This window comes from Phaenicophaeus curvirostris, chromosome 6, assembly GCF_032191515.1.
Source record: "Phaenicophaeus curvirostris isolate KB17595 chromosome 6, BPBGC_Pcur_1.0, whole genome shotgun sequence".
Lineage (NCBI taxonomy): Eukaryota > Metazoa > Chordata > Aves > Cuculiformes > Cuculidae > Phaenicophaeus > Phaenicophaeus curvirostris.
In genome coordinates this window covers 670406-683761 of record NC_091397.1, presented here as the reverse complement: position 1 = coordinate 683761, position 13356 = coordinate 670406, and the positions used below count along the sequence as shown (strand labels likewise).

Below are 13356 nucleotides of genomic sequence, written 5' to 3'. Positions count from 1 at the left end.
TAGCTCAGAGTTTGGCTTGTTGCTTTATCCCTGTTTCTTGTACAAAGGGCTTCGATCTGGCCTTCTTCACATAGTCCTGAGCAGAGTGTGACCTGCTCAGCCACAGCCGTGCTGCAAGTTCTGTTAAGTCAGAGCTGGAGCCAGCTCCAAGCTGCCTAGAGCGTCGCTTTATCCCTGTTTCTTGTACAAAGAGCTTTGATCTCACCTTCTTCACATAGTCCTGATCGGAGTGAAACCTGCGTGGCCATCGCTGTGCTGCAAGTTCTGTTGGGTCAGAGCTCATTTTGTTGCTTTATCCCTGTTTCTTGTACAAAGGGCTTCGGTCTGGCCTTCTTCACATAGTCCTGAGCAGGATGAAACTCTTATTGAGAACCCAGCAGCTCCTGTTAACACAAAACCTGATCCTTTTCGTGCCCGTGAATCTAATGCGTCCATCTAAAGCCTGGACGACTTCTTTTCTCCGTTGGCTGTTGGTCCCTCAGCCCAGGACGGAGTCGTGTGTGAGGGAGCGAGGTGCCCAGGCAGCCGAAGGCTGAACGGTTCCCTGCTGTGCAGAAGGAACGGCTCCTTATTTCAAAGATTATTCCTGTTTTGATGTTGTGTTTTGACAATTGCTTTTCCTTAGATTATGAAGCGTGAAAAACGCTCATAGTTTACAAAGGTACAAGAAGTTCTGTGCTGGAGGTTGCTGCTTGCAGGCTGCTCCGTTTCCTCTTTTAAAATCGCTGCTTTGCGATGCGTTTGATTTCTTAGGCTGGAATTTTCCACTTTAGAAATCTGCCTTATTACATAAAAAAACCCTTCTTTCTGTTTTTTCCCCTCTCATCCTTCTGTGTTCGGTGCTTCCTTCCCACCCTCCAGCGCTTTTTATTTATTATCCGTATTATTTATTTTCTCTCTGTAGCTTCTGGTTTCTTTGGGTCTTGGTTCCGTTTTCGTTTCTGGAGCCCTGCTGAGCTTTATCTCCTAGCTGAGTCAGGTGGGTTTTGTTACATTCAGGCTGTTCACCAGAGCAAACGAACTTGTGAAGTGGATGCCAAACCTCCCCAAATTATTGTTTAATGAGCTGGTTCAGGTGTTGCCTGAGAAAAGCACTAAACCAGGTCTATTTTTTTTTTTTCCTTCCCTCTTTTATACCTCATCCCCTGGTGCTTTTTCTAACCCACCTTTTCAGAGAGAACTTTATCTCTGGGCTCTGTTTCTTTCTCCTGGAGATTCCGTGAGTGTTTTCCCGTGGCTCTCGGTCTCCTGGAGCTTTACTTTGAGGCCGGCCAAGTCATTTTAAAGAGCTGTGGATGAGGGCGGGTTTTAAGCCTTCCACTCGTAAACCGGTGTCTCGTTAGCTGTCCTCGCGCGACTGTTTTTGTTCTTAGCTTTGGATACGAATATGGAAAAATCCACGCTGATCGGATGCCAGCTTCAAAACTGGCAGCGTTAGTGGGTAGGGAAGCTGAGGCTTCCGGGCCTCGGCTCGGCCAGCGGGATTCTGGAGCAGAGGCTGGAGAATTGCTCTTCCCTGCCTCCTCAGTCGGGTTTGTGGTGCTCTCGCTCATTGCTTGACCTCTGCTGTGCTCCGAGAAAGGTTCCCTCGCTCGGAGACTGATGAAATTTGCCGTCTCGTAGCATCACAGAGGGGTTTAGGTTGGGTTGAAGCTCTGGGTGGTGCGTGGCCTCCTCCCCTTCTCGGAGAAGAGCCGGATCAGGGTTGATAAGGGCTGCGTCCAGCTCAGTTCTGGACATCTCCAGGTCATTCTCCTTCGCTGAGGTTCTTGCTCCTTTCTTAAGAAGCCCTGGAAGCTTTATCCATGTTTAAGTTTGCTCTTGGTCAGGCAGGAGCTCTATGTGTGTGTGTGTTTATGACTGGAAGACAGGGATGGAGTGCAGGATAAACCCCTCGTAAACCAGGAGGAAGCAGTTTGGGAGCTGCTGTGCCACCGGGAGACCAAGGAGTCTATGGGGCCAGGTGGGATCCACATGAGGAAATGGTCTCAAGTTGCTCCAGGGGAGGTTTAGCCTGGATATTAGGAAACTTTTCTTTCCTGAAAGAGCGATGGAGCACTGACAGAGGCTGTGGGGACGGTGGTGGAGCTCCCATCCCTGGAGGGGTTCAAAAACCATCTGGAGGGGTTCAAAAAGCACGTGGCCGTGGGACTTTAGGACATGGTTCAGCAGACACGGTGATGTTGGGCTGGCGGTTGGACTGGATGAGCTTAGAGGTCTTTTCCAACCTCAGTGATTTCAAGATTTTGTGACTGTGTGTGTCTGAAAGGAGTCGTAGTCGTGGTTGCTGGGTGATGGTTAGAAAACCTCAACCTCCTCCAAATACCGTGTTGCTGTACTTCATGCTAAATCACCAGGTGGAACCTTCTCCGCCTTCCTCCATCTCTCCCCAAGGCTAATTCCTTCTGAAATGGATATTACGGAGCCAGAGGGCTTTCTCCTTCCCTGCGAACTTTTGATGCGTTAGGAGCATTCTTTGCTGAGGCTTCTATCTTGTGTTTAATAGTTTGTCCTTGCTGTTGATTTCTTGCTTCTCCAGGGAAGACAGAAGCTCTAGGAATCAGCCTAACGCTCCTCCATCTCCTTTGAACAAGACTCTGGGCCGTTTCCTTTGTGCTCCCCTTGTACCTGATGGTGTCTTTGTGTTGATGAGGTTAACTGGAGGCTTGGCCACTACACCTGGGAGCTCTTCCGCTTGGAATTACTGCTGACTTTCACTATCAAGTAAAGCTGAAGCACTTGCTGACTTTAACTCATTTAACTGAGTTAATTGGCCTCTTTGATAACCCCTCCCTGAGCTGGCTGCTCTCCAAGACAGGCTTGTAATTCACGGAATGGTTTGGGTTGCAAGGGATCTCAAAGCCCATCCAGTTCCCACCCCCTGTCACGGGCAGGGACACCTCCCACTGGATCAGGGGGATCCAAGCCCCGTCCAACCTGGTCTTCAACACCCCGTGGGACAGGGAACCCACGACTTCTCTGGGCAACCTGGGCCAGCACCTCATCTCGCACCCACAAAAACATTTTCTCCTGAGATCTCATCTCAATCTCCCCTTTTTCAGCTTCAAACCGTTCCCCTCATCCTCTCCCTGCACTCTCTGACCCAGAGTTCCTCCCCAGCTTTCCTGGAGCCCCTTTCAGTCCTGGAAGCTGCTCTAAGGTCTCCCTGGAGCCTTCTCTTCTCCAGGCTGAACAAGCCCAACTCTCTCAGCCTGGCCTCAGAGCAGAGGTTCTCCAGCTCTCGGATCATCTTCGTGGCCTCCTCTGGACCTGTTCCAACTGTTCCATCTCCTTTTTATGTTGGTGACTCCAGAATGGAATACAGGGTTCCAGGTGGGATCTCACTAGAGCAGAGCAGATGGAGAGAAGTCCTTCCCTTGCCCTGCTGGCTACTCTCTGAGCTGTTTTGGGGAGCATTAGGTTGTCCTCCTTGCGTCCACAGGTCTGTGGCTACTGCTAGCGTGTTTCCTGCCCAAATATCCCTCTCAGCAGTGAGAAAACCAAGACTTTTTGGAGGAAGATGCCGAGAAATCGTGTCTTGCAGGACAGGAAACGTTCTGCAAATCCGTTTCTCCAGTTCCAGCTTGTTTCTTTATAAACTATGCATCAGCATCATAAAAGATAAGGTCTTTTCAGCTCTTAAATTCAGGATAAGAATGGGCTGAGGATAATCCAGGGAGGCTTGGAGTCGCTCCGGCTGCGTCAGCCGGTCCTGCTGAATATGGCATTGTCACTGTGAAGAATACATTGTGTTGCGGTTGGGAATTCAGAGTCGGAGCTGCAGGCCAGAACTAGGCTTTGTTATTCAGAAATGCTTTTCTCCTTTGCTCTAGAGTGGATGAAATATTTAGTCTTTGCTGAGGAGTCACTGCGGAAAGTGAGAAATCAGCTCTATCCTTAGGTAATTGCTTTTTCTTTTGGGCATTTAAGATGAACGTGCTGCTTAACCTCCATCCGTTACTCATCGCGACGCTTCTCAGGGCATCGGATTTAAAGGGGGAGCAACCAGAGCTCAGATCCTGGAATAGTTTGGGTTGGAAGGGACCTCAAAGCCAATCCAGTTCCACCCCTGCCATGGGCAGGGACACCTCCCACTGGATCAGGGGCTCCAAGCTCCATCCAACGTGGCCTTCAACACCTCCAGGGATGGGGCAGCCACAGCTTCTCCTCTTCCAGCTCCTCCCCACCCTCATGGTGAAGAATTTCTTCCTGATGTCTTATCTAAATCTTCCCCCTTGCCAATTTCAAGCCATCCTCCCTCATCCTGTCACTCCAGGCCCTCAGAAAAAGTCCCTCCCCAGCTTTCCTGGAGCCCCTTTCAGGACTGGAAGCTGCTCTAAGGTCTCCTCAGAGCCTTCTCTTCCCCAGGCTGAGCAACCCCAACTCTCTCAGCCTGGCCTTGCTGTGGGGTGGCAGCAGGAGCAGGGAAGGGATTGTGTCCCTGTGCTCAGTGCTGGTGAGGCCACACCTCGAATCCTGGGGTCAGTTTTGGGTCCCTCACTCCAAGAAAGACCTTGAGGGGCTGGAGAACGTCTGGAGAAGGGCATGGAGCTGGGGAGGGGCTGGAGAACAAGGGTTATGAGAAGCGGCTGAGGAACCTGGGATTGTTTAACCTGGAGAAGTGGAGGCTGCGGAGAGATCTCATTGCTCTGTGCAGCTCCTGGAAAGGAGGTTGTGGTGAGGTGGGGGTTGGTCTCGCTGATCCATCTAAAGGTTCTGCCATGCTGGATCCAGTGGTGATGTGGCGAGAGGTCTGGTAGAGCAGCTCCCTCGCTGTTAAAGCTGCTGCTGCTGCTCTCGGGGAGGAGGTTGGAACTCGAGGTGGATCTGACATCGCTCTGTGGGTACTTTATGAGCTATTTTTTTTTGATTTGAACTGATGATGGATAATCCCCTCTCTCCAAGTGCTGTAGCAGCATTATTGAGTCAGGGGATCCATGTTCAACCACCCATCCTCCCTGTCGCCTCTAGTGTCGCTCTCTACTCTCCCTCTCTCTCTCTCTCTCTCTCCTTCTGGCTTATTTTCAAAGGCTACGGTGGCAGGTTTCCTTCTGGGCCTTCTCCGAGCAGTGAGGGACAAAGCGTATTCCAGCCAAACCATCTCGAGATGAAGTAGGACGTCCTCAGGTGTTATTCCATGTTAATACCCGTGGCTGGGGCTGCTCTGTGACTTGTTTAGCCCTGTGGTGACGCGCCTGCTTCTGGAGGAGCACACAAATTCCAAAGTCTGTTCGGAACCTTCATCGTAGAATGTTTTGGGCTGGATGGGACCTCAAAGATCATCCAATTCCCACTTCTAACCCAAACCAGTCCATGATTCTATCCTGCCGTCACCCAGAACCCCCAGATCCCGTTCCTGGAAGTGTTGAAGGCCAGGTTGGATGGGGCTTGGAGCAACCTGACCCAGTGGGAGGTGGCAGGGGGTTGGAACTGGATGGGCTTTGAGGTCCTTTCCAACCCAAACCATTCTGTGATTCTTGATATCTATCCTTCTAATAGAGGAGGGAATGATCCATGTGGCTCAGAACAAGGTTGGGACCTAGGGGACTGCACCCGTTTTGCATTTGAAGCTTGGGAGACCTCTCCTCCTTGCATCCCACGTTGGTGATGCCTGGAGACATCACCCATGAGCCACCTCATGCTCCTCTGTAACCCCAGGGACAGGAATAACCACGGAGCTTCAGCTCAGCGGGCGTTGTAACACGTCTGGAACAAGCCAGCGCAAGACTTCCACGACCTTTAGTTCTTCTCTTGTTTCTTTTCCAGATTCCAGAGACTTATTAAAGGAATTTCCACAGCCTAAAAACTTGCTCAACAGCGTGATCGGACGAGCCCTGGGCATTTCCCATGCGAGGGACAAGCTGGTCTATATCCACACGAATGGACCCCGGAAAAAGGTGATGGTGGCGCTTGGGGGCGGCTGGAGGGAGGTTGTACGTGGGGTAGGAATCACAGAGTCACCAGGTTGGAAAAGACCCACTGGATCATGGAGTCCAACCATCCCCATCAATCACTGACCCGTGTCCCTCAGCACCTCGGCCACCCGGCCCTTAAACCCCTCCAGGGAAGGGGACTCAACCCCCTCCCTGGGCAGCCTCCGACAGGGACCAAGCACCCTTTCCAGGAAAGATTTCATCCTGCTGTCCATCCTGAGCCTCCCCTGGTGGAGCTTGAGGCCATTCCCTCTCGTCCTGTCCCCTGTCCCTTGGGAGAAGAGCCCAGCTCCCTCCTCTCCACAACCTCCTCTCAGGGAGTTGGAGAGAGCAATGAGGTCTCCCCTCAGCCTCCTCTTCTCCAGGCTTCTCGCTTCTTCCTGTTTCTGTTGATTTCCACACGCTTTAATAGCTAAATGTAGGTCCTTGTCTCTTTGGTGTGGGCAGGGATGGATTTTGTCTTTACGTAGCCTGCTCTAATGGCTTTTCTCAGCAGAAAGATCTCACCACCTTAGAAAATGAGAATTTAAACGCTGTGTTTTGGACCTCTGCAGGCTTAGATTTTATTGTAGATTCTAACAGAACAAATGCCTGCACCTCAAATGTTCAATTACAGCCAGAAAAGAAGAATCTGTTCGCAGTGGAAGGAAACTGCTGCTGCTGCTGAAGGGCAAAATGAAATGCAGGCTCTTCAACGAGCCAATAGTTTGAGCTCTTCCTGGGGTGCAAGATGCCTCGATCCAAATCATAGAATCATAGAATGGTTTGGGTTGGAAGGGACCTTCAAGATCATCCAGTTCCACCCCTGCCATGGGCAGGGACACCTCCCACTGGATCAGGGGCTCCAAGCTCCATCCAACGTGGCCTTGTGAACCCCTCCAGGGATGGAGCAGCCACAGCTTCTCTGGGCAACCTGTTCCAGTTCCTCCCCACCCTCATCCTGAAGAAATTCCTCCTCCTGTCCAGTCTAACTCTGCCCCTCTCCAGTTTGTCCCCATTGCCCCTCGTCCCATCCCCACAAGCCTTTGGGGAACAGCCCCTCCCCAGCTTTCCTGGAGCCCCTCCAGGTTCTGGAAGGTCTCTAGAAGGTCTCCTTGGAGCCTTCTCTTCTCCAGGCTGAACAAGCCCAACTCTCCCAGCCTGTCCTCGTACGGGAGGTTCTCCAGTCCTCGCATCATCCTTGGAGCCTCCTCTGGCCCCGTTCCAGCAGCTCCATCTCCTTTTGGATAGAATCTATGCTGGGGTCTGAGCTGCGGCTCTGAACCGACGGGTGCTCTGCCTTCAGGGCCTTGCCTGCTTTTATCACACCAGCTCATTCTGGAGCTGGAAGCTCATTCCAGCTGAAGTTTTAGCTGTAATGAACATTCCAGGAAAAGATCCAGTTCTGATGGATTAACATTTTCCAATAACATTCTGTCTAAAACTTCCCAGACTGTTTTTATTACCGTGGCCTTTTCAAGCATCCCTGGGTTGAGGTAATTCATGATTATTCCATGGTTACTTTGAAGTTCCTTTCTTATTGGTGGGTTTCTGCCTTTCCTCAAGTTGGAGTGCAGTTTCCCGACTTAATTTTGGGGCTGCTGGATCCAAAGCTTCATTGTTTTCGTTTGCCGAATTGGTTCACGTTCTTGCTCGCACTTAAATAAATTAAAAAACTAAATAAAAATGAAGGTTAGATCGCAAAAAACTTTTAAAAAGCCCCCCCAACCACCCAGAATAAGTGTGTTGGGACAGAAGGGGAGGTGAGAGCATCCGGAGAAGCCCCGCTTGGAGGTGAGTGAGGTTTCAGAGTGAGCACTCAGCACCGCGGCCTTGCTGCGAGCTTTTTCTCAGCAGGTCGGTGCCTTTTCCCGTGGAGCCCCTGGGCGAAACGCTCGGCAATTTCCGCCAGCGCGATGCGATTCGGATGGCAGGCGGCCAGCCCGAAAGGCAGGAGCCTTTCCCCTAGGTGGGGTTTTCCCAGCGGGACCTACCCACCACCTTTTATCTCTCTAACAGAAACAAGAGAGAATTCCGTAGGCATTTTCCTCCTTTGAGCCGCGCAGAAACTGAGCCGCAGGGCCGGGAGCGGACGAGCGCTTCATTTGGAGCAGTTGCTAAACAAGGGCCGGGTTCAGCTTTCAGCAGTTTTTGCCTCCGCAGGTTTTTCAGCTGCTTCCATAGAGCTGTTCTGGTGCAGGAGAACCTCGTGAGGTTCCACCAGGCCAAGGGAAGGTCCTACCCCTGGGTCGGGGCAACCCCCAGGGTCAATCCAGGCTGGGGGTGATGGGCTGGAGAGCAGCCCTGAGGAGAAGGACTCAGGGGGCTGGGCGGGAGAAGCTCCATGTGAGCTCAACATGAAACCCCCCGTGGCCTGGGCTGCAGCCAGAGCAGCGTGGGCAGCAGGGAGGGAGGGGATTGTCCCCTCTGCTCCTCTCGGGGAGACCTCAGCTGGAGGGTTGGGGCCAGCTCCGGAATCCTCAGCAGGAGAAGGAGATGGAGCTGTTGGAACGGGGCCAGAGGAGGCTCCAAGGATGATGCGAGGGCTGGAGAACCTCCTGTCCGAGGACAGGCTGAGAGAGTTGGGATGTTCAGGAGAAGAGAAGGCTCCGAGGAGACCTTCTAGAGACCTTCCAGAACCTGAAGGGGCTCCAAGAAAGCTGGGGAGGGGCTGTTCCCAAAGGCTTGTGGGGATGGGACGAGGGGCAATGGGGACAAACTGGAGAGGAGCAGAGTTAGACTGGACAGGAGGAGGAATTTCTTCCCCATGAGGGTGGGGAGGAGCTGGAACAGGTTGCCCGGGGAAGCTGTGGCTGCCCCATCCCTGGAGGTGTTGAAGGCCACGTTGGATGGGGCTTGGAGCTCCTGATCCAGTGGGAGGTGTCCCTGCCCATGGCAGGGGTGGAACTAGATGATCTTTAAGTTTCCTTCCAACCCAAACTCTTCCACGATTCTAAGAGGAGCTCTGGAAGTGCTCTTGGTTCTCTTAATCACTCATGTGGAGCAGCTGAAGGCTTAGGTTCTCCTGTGCCTGATGCGCACGGCACCTGCCTGTGCCCCCATGATGAAATACTGTGCTCGTTGAAATAGCAGCGAGGAAGCGGTGAGGAGGATTTGCTCTCCTCTGCCTCTGGAACTGCGGCAGAGAGCACCTGCTGCTTCTCGGGCCCGGTCTGCTCGTGCTGCAGCGTAGATTGCTCTGCACTGTCTGACTTCACTGGTTGTTTTTGCCTTTTAGAAAGTCACCCTGCATATAAAGTGGCCTAAGAATGTGGAAGTGGAAGGCTACGGGACCAAGAAGATCGATGCCGAGAGGCAGGCGGCGGCTGCGGCATGTCAGCTCTTCAAGGTGAGCTCCTGCTCCTCTCCAGCTCGGCCGGAGTCTGCAGGCCTCGTCCGCTTTGGTGATACGATTTCTCTCTCTCTGCTCATTCACTTTCTTCGTTGGCACATCCCTTAATCAAGGGTGAATCCTGAGCTGTCTGAATCCATTTGAGCTTAAAAGCCTGTTTACTCCAGCCAGGTGTGAACTCGGTACGTTCTTTGAGTTCTGGTCTTAGTTCTCTGTGTCCTACAACAGCTTCTTTCAGCCTCCGCGTCTCCGGGGAGGAGCGGAGCTTCCATCTAGTTGCTGGTGGCTGAGAAGCTCAACACGAGCCAGCAAAGTTCACTTGTGGCCGAGAAACCCACCCGTACCGTGGGCTGCGCCCAGAGCAGTGGCACCGGCAGGGCCGGAATTCCGTGATTCAGTGATTCTGTGTCTTCAGAATGTTCCATCTGATTAATTATTTTTAAAATGCCACTAAATCTCAGCTCACCCTTTCTGAAGAGCTGCACGCGGCTGAGCTGTTGTGCTCTGGGAGTCTGTTCATGAACAGATTCACTTCCTTAAGAAATAAATCTTTAAGTTCCTCAGAGTTTCTTTCTCTTTATTTTCTGTGGGGCAGGAAAGAATTGCTGCTGCGTTTCTCCCCTTCACCAGCTGTGTTTGGGTTCCCTGCAGAGTCCCCACCTCTGTCTCTTCGCCGCAGCGTTTCTCACGGCGTTTATCTCTTGCAGGGCTGGGGTTTGCTGGGCCCCAGAAATGAGCTCTTCGATGCTGCCAAGTACCGGCTCCTCGCTGACCAGCTCGGCTGCCCCGACGAGAGGTGGTGCTCGGAGGGCAAGTGGCGCTCCAAATCCGGCCCTTCCCTCGCTGATTTATCAACCTGCTGGCGACGGATGGAGCCGGACGACTCCATCCAACCCATGGAACAGGGCAGGATGCCCAAAGCCATGAGGAGAGAAGAGCTGGAGGAAGGGGAGCTCGAGGAAGGGGAACTGGAGGAGGGAGAGCTGGAAGAAGAAGCGATCGACGTTTCTGATTATCTACCTATGGCACACCAGGATGCCCGAACCCCGGGCAGAGACGCGAGGTACGTCTGCTCTGCTCTCTACGTGAGAAATAGTGGGGCAGCTGGGCCTTGTCCTTGGCCGTCATTGGAAGGGAATCGTAGAATAGTTTGGGTTGGAAGGGATCTTAAAGATCATCCAGTTCCACCCCTGCCATGGGCAGGGACACCTCCCACTGGATCAGGGGCTCCAAGCCCCATCCAACGTGGCCTTCAACACCTCCAGGGATGGGGCAGCCACAGCTTCTCTGGAAAACCTGTTCCAGTTCCTCCCCACACTCATCCTGAAGAAATTCCTCCTCCTGTCCAGTCTAACTCTGCCCCTCTCCAGTTTGTCCCCATTGCCCCTCGTCCCATCCCCACAAGCCTTGGGGAACAGCCCCTCCCCAGCTTTCCTGGAGCCCCTTCAGGTTCTGGAAGGTCACTCTAAGGTCTCCTTGGAGCCTTCTCTTCTCCAGGCTGAACAACCCCAACTCTCTCAGCCTGTCCTCGTGCGGGAGGTTCTCCAGCCCTCGCATCATCCTTGGAGCCTCCTCTGGCCCTGTTCCAACAGCTCCATCTCCTCCTCATGTTGAGAATTCCAGAACTGGAATGCGTGGGTGTCCTCTTCGGAGTCTCTCCTTTGGCTGCTGCCTTTCTTCTTCTCTAGAGAGATTTCCATCCCCAGAAGTTGTGTTTGTGCACTTAGACCTTTTTTTAACCACCCTGTTTCATAGAATCATAGAATAGTTTGGGTTGGAAGAGATCTTAAATATCCTCCAGTTCCAACCCTCTGCCGTGGGCAGGGCCATCTCACTCGATCAGGCTGCCCAAGGCTCCATCCAACCTGGCCTTGCAAGGCGATGGTTTTGAGGACAATATTCAATCTGCTGGTTTTCATCACCGTGGTTCCTTGCTTGACTTCTTATTCTCATAAGCACAAATCTTTGATTTTGGAAGTCAGTGGGATTAAAGTCAATAAGGACCTGGTGGTGGTGGTGGCGGCAGTTTTTAGGGATGCGCTTTGGATTCAGAGGTGATTTCACTTTTAAAGAAAGCTGTTGGTGTTTTCTGGTTTGTCATCGCAGAGTAGAGGTTTGGTTATGCTTTAGCACGTGGCTTCACTCCCTGGGTGCTGGATCTTAGTAGGAAGGTAGAGCTTGACTTTGCACTCAACCAAAATCTGTGCCTTTAGCTGCTCAGTTCAGACCTCGGCAGAGGTGGCTCTGAGCACAGAGTGGATATTTTCATCTCACTTTTCTCTTCTCTTTAGCCGAGGAGGCAGTTCCATCGAAATGACCGACGACAACACTGCCATCCGTGCCCTGACGCAGTTCCCGCTTCCCAAAAATCTTCTAGCCCAAGTGATTCAGATTGCGACCTCTTCCTCCACAGTCAAGGTACGGTGGTCTCTGCAGGCCGTGAAGCTCAAAAACTCCAACCGGGATCCCTTTGGGTGCTTTTTTGGGGCAGCGGAGAACAGGGGGGAGGAGGGAGGTTGCAAGCAGGCCTAGAAAAATCAGCCTGGCGAGTGAGAAAGAGAGTTTGAATCATAGAATCACCAGGTGGAAAAGACCGTTGAGATCATTGTGTCCAACCCTACCTGTCTGCCACTAAACCATTTGTGGTGAGAGCTGAGGAAATGTCTGTGTAGAAGCACAAAGAATATTGTTCTTTGAGGCCAAGGTGATGGAGGATCCGTTATGTGAGTGAAGGAGAACATTTTATGAGGTGATGAGTTTGAGTTTCCCCATTTATCTGCAACAAACGCAAGTTTGTGTTGCTCCAAGTTTCTCTGCTGAGGGAATCTTCCCACAACTCAACTCTTGCCAGTGTCTGGTGATCCTCCTCCTTGGTACGTGGCCCCCACCTCCGCCTCGAGCCTCTTGTGCTGCAAAGAGCGGCTCTTGGCTGTGTTGTCCACACATTTGGCTGCTCTCCCTTCTCCTTAGCCACCGCCTCAGGAGTGGAATTCAGTGGAGGAAACCTGTTCTGGCACGTTGCTCAAAATTACCCTCCCAAACCAAACGAGACCCCAACAATTTAAGCTCTGCTTAGAAATGCTGCGGTGCATATCATAGAGCCATAGAATCACCAGGTTGGAAGAGACCCACTGGATCATGGAGTCCAACCATCCCCATCAATCACTGACCCGTGTCCCTCAGCACCTCGGCCACCCGGCCCTTAAACCCCTCCAGGGAAGGGGACTCAACCCCCTCCCTGGGCAGCCTCGGACAGAGACCAATCACCCTTTCCAGGAAAGATTTCATCCTGCTGTCCAGGCTGACCCTCCCCTGGAGGAGCTTGAGGCCATTCCCTCTCGTCCTGTCCCCTGTCCCTTGGGAGAAGAGCCCAGCTCCCTCCTCTCCACAACCTCCTCTCAGGGAGTTGCAGAGAGCAATGAGGTCTCCCCTCAGCCTCCTCTTCTCCAGGCTGAACACCCCTAGGGCCCTCAGACTTGTTCTCCAGCTCCTCCCCAGCTCCGTTCCCTTCTCCGGACGTTCTCCAGCCCCTCAAGGTCTTTCTTGGAGTGAGGGACCCAGAACTGACCCCAGGATTCGAGGAGCGGCCTCCCCAGGGCCGAGGCCAGAGGGAGAAGAACCTCCCTGGCCCTGCTGGCCACGCCGGGTCTGATCCAAGCCAAGATGCCCTTGGCCTTCTTGGCCCCCTGGGCCCCTGCTGGCTCCTGTCCAACCAACCCCCCCAGGTCCTTCTCCTCCAGGCACTTTCCAGCCAGAGCAGTTTCAAAATGCCTCTCTGGTTCCAGAGGCTCGTAGCCTCTCCTGCAGGCTGATGTTGTGTCTGTACCTTCTAGGAGTACATGCAGTTCCGTACGGTGGGCACCAAGACCAAGATCTGCAAGCTGACGCTCCGCTGGCCCTGCCCCATGACTTTTGCTGCCAAAGGCCGTCGCAAGGTGGAGGCCGAAAACAAAGCAGCGGCGCTGGCCTGTCAGAAGCTAAAGGTAAGTGCAGATGGCTCCTGCGTCCCTTGTCTCGTGAGTCTGTGATGAGACGCTCCTCGTGTCTGGCTTATCGTGTTTAAGCCTGATGCAGGAATCATCCTGGAAGAAT

The 13356-nt window shown here is 52.8% G+C and overlaps 1 protein-coding gene across 1 annotated transcript in view; it reads left to right on the top strand.

Annotated features, from left to right (window-relative positions):
* Window positions 1–13356, top strand: part of DHX30 (DExH-box helicase 30) — a 36759-nt gene that overhangs the window by 9618 nt on the left and 13785 nt on the right. Inside the window, exons 2-6 of the mRNA XM_069859140.1 lie at window positions 5767–5897; window positions 9151–9261; window positions 9972–10327; window positions 11556–11682; window positions 13098–13247. Of these exons, the coding sequence (XP_069715241.1) occupies window positions 5767–5897; window positions 9151–9261; window positions 9972–10327; window positions 11556–11682; window positions 13098–13247 (875 nt within the window). The remainder of the gene's footprint in view (window positions 1–5766; window positions 5898–9150; window positions 9262–9971; window positions 10328–11555; window positions 11683–13097; window positions 13248–13356) is intronic.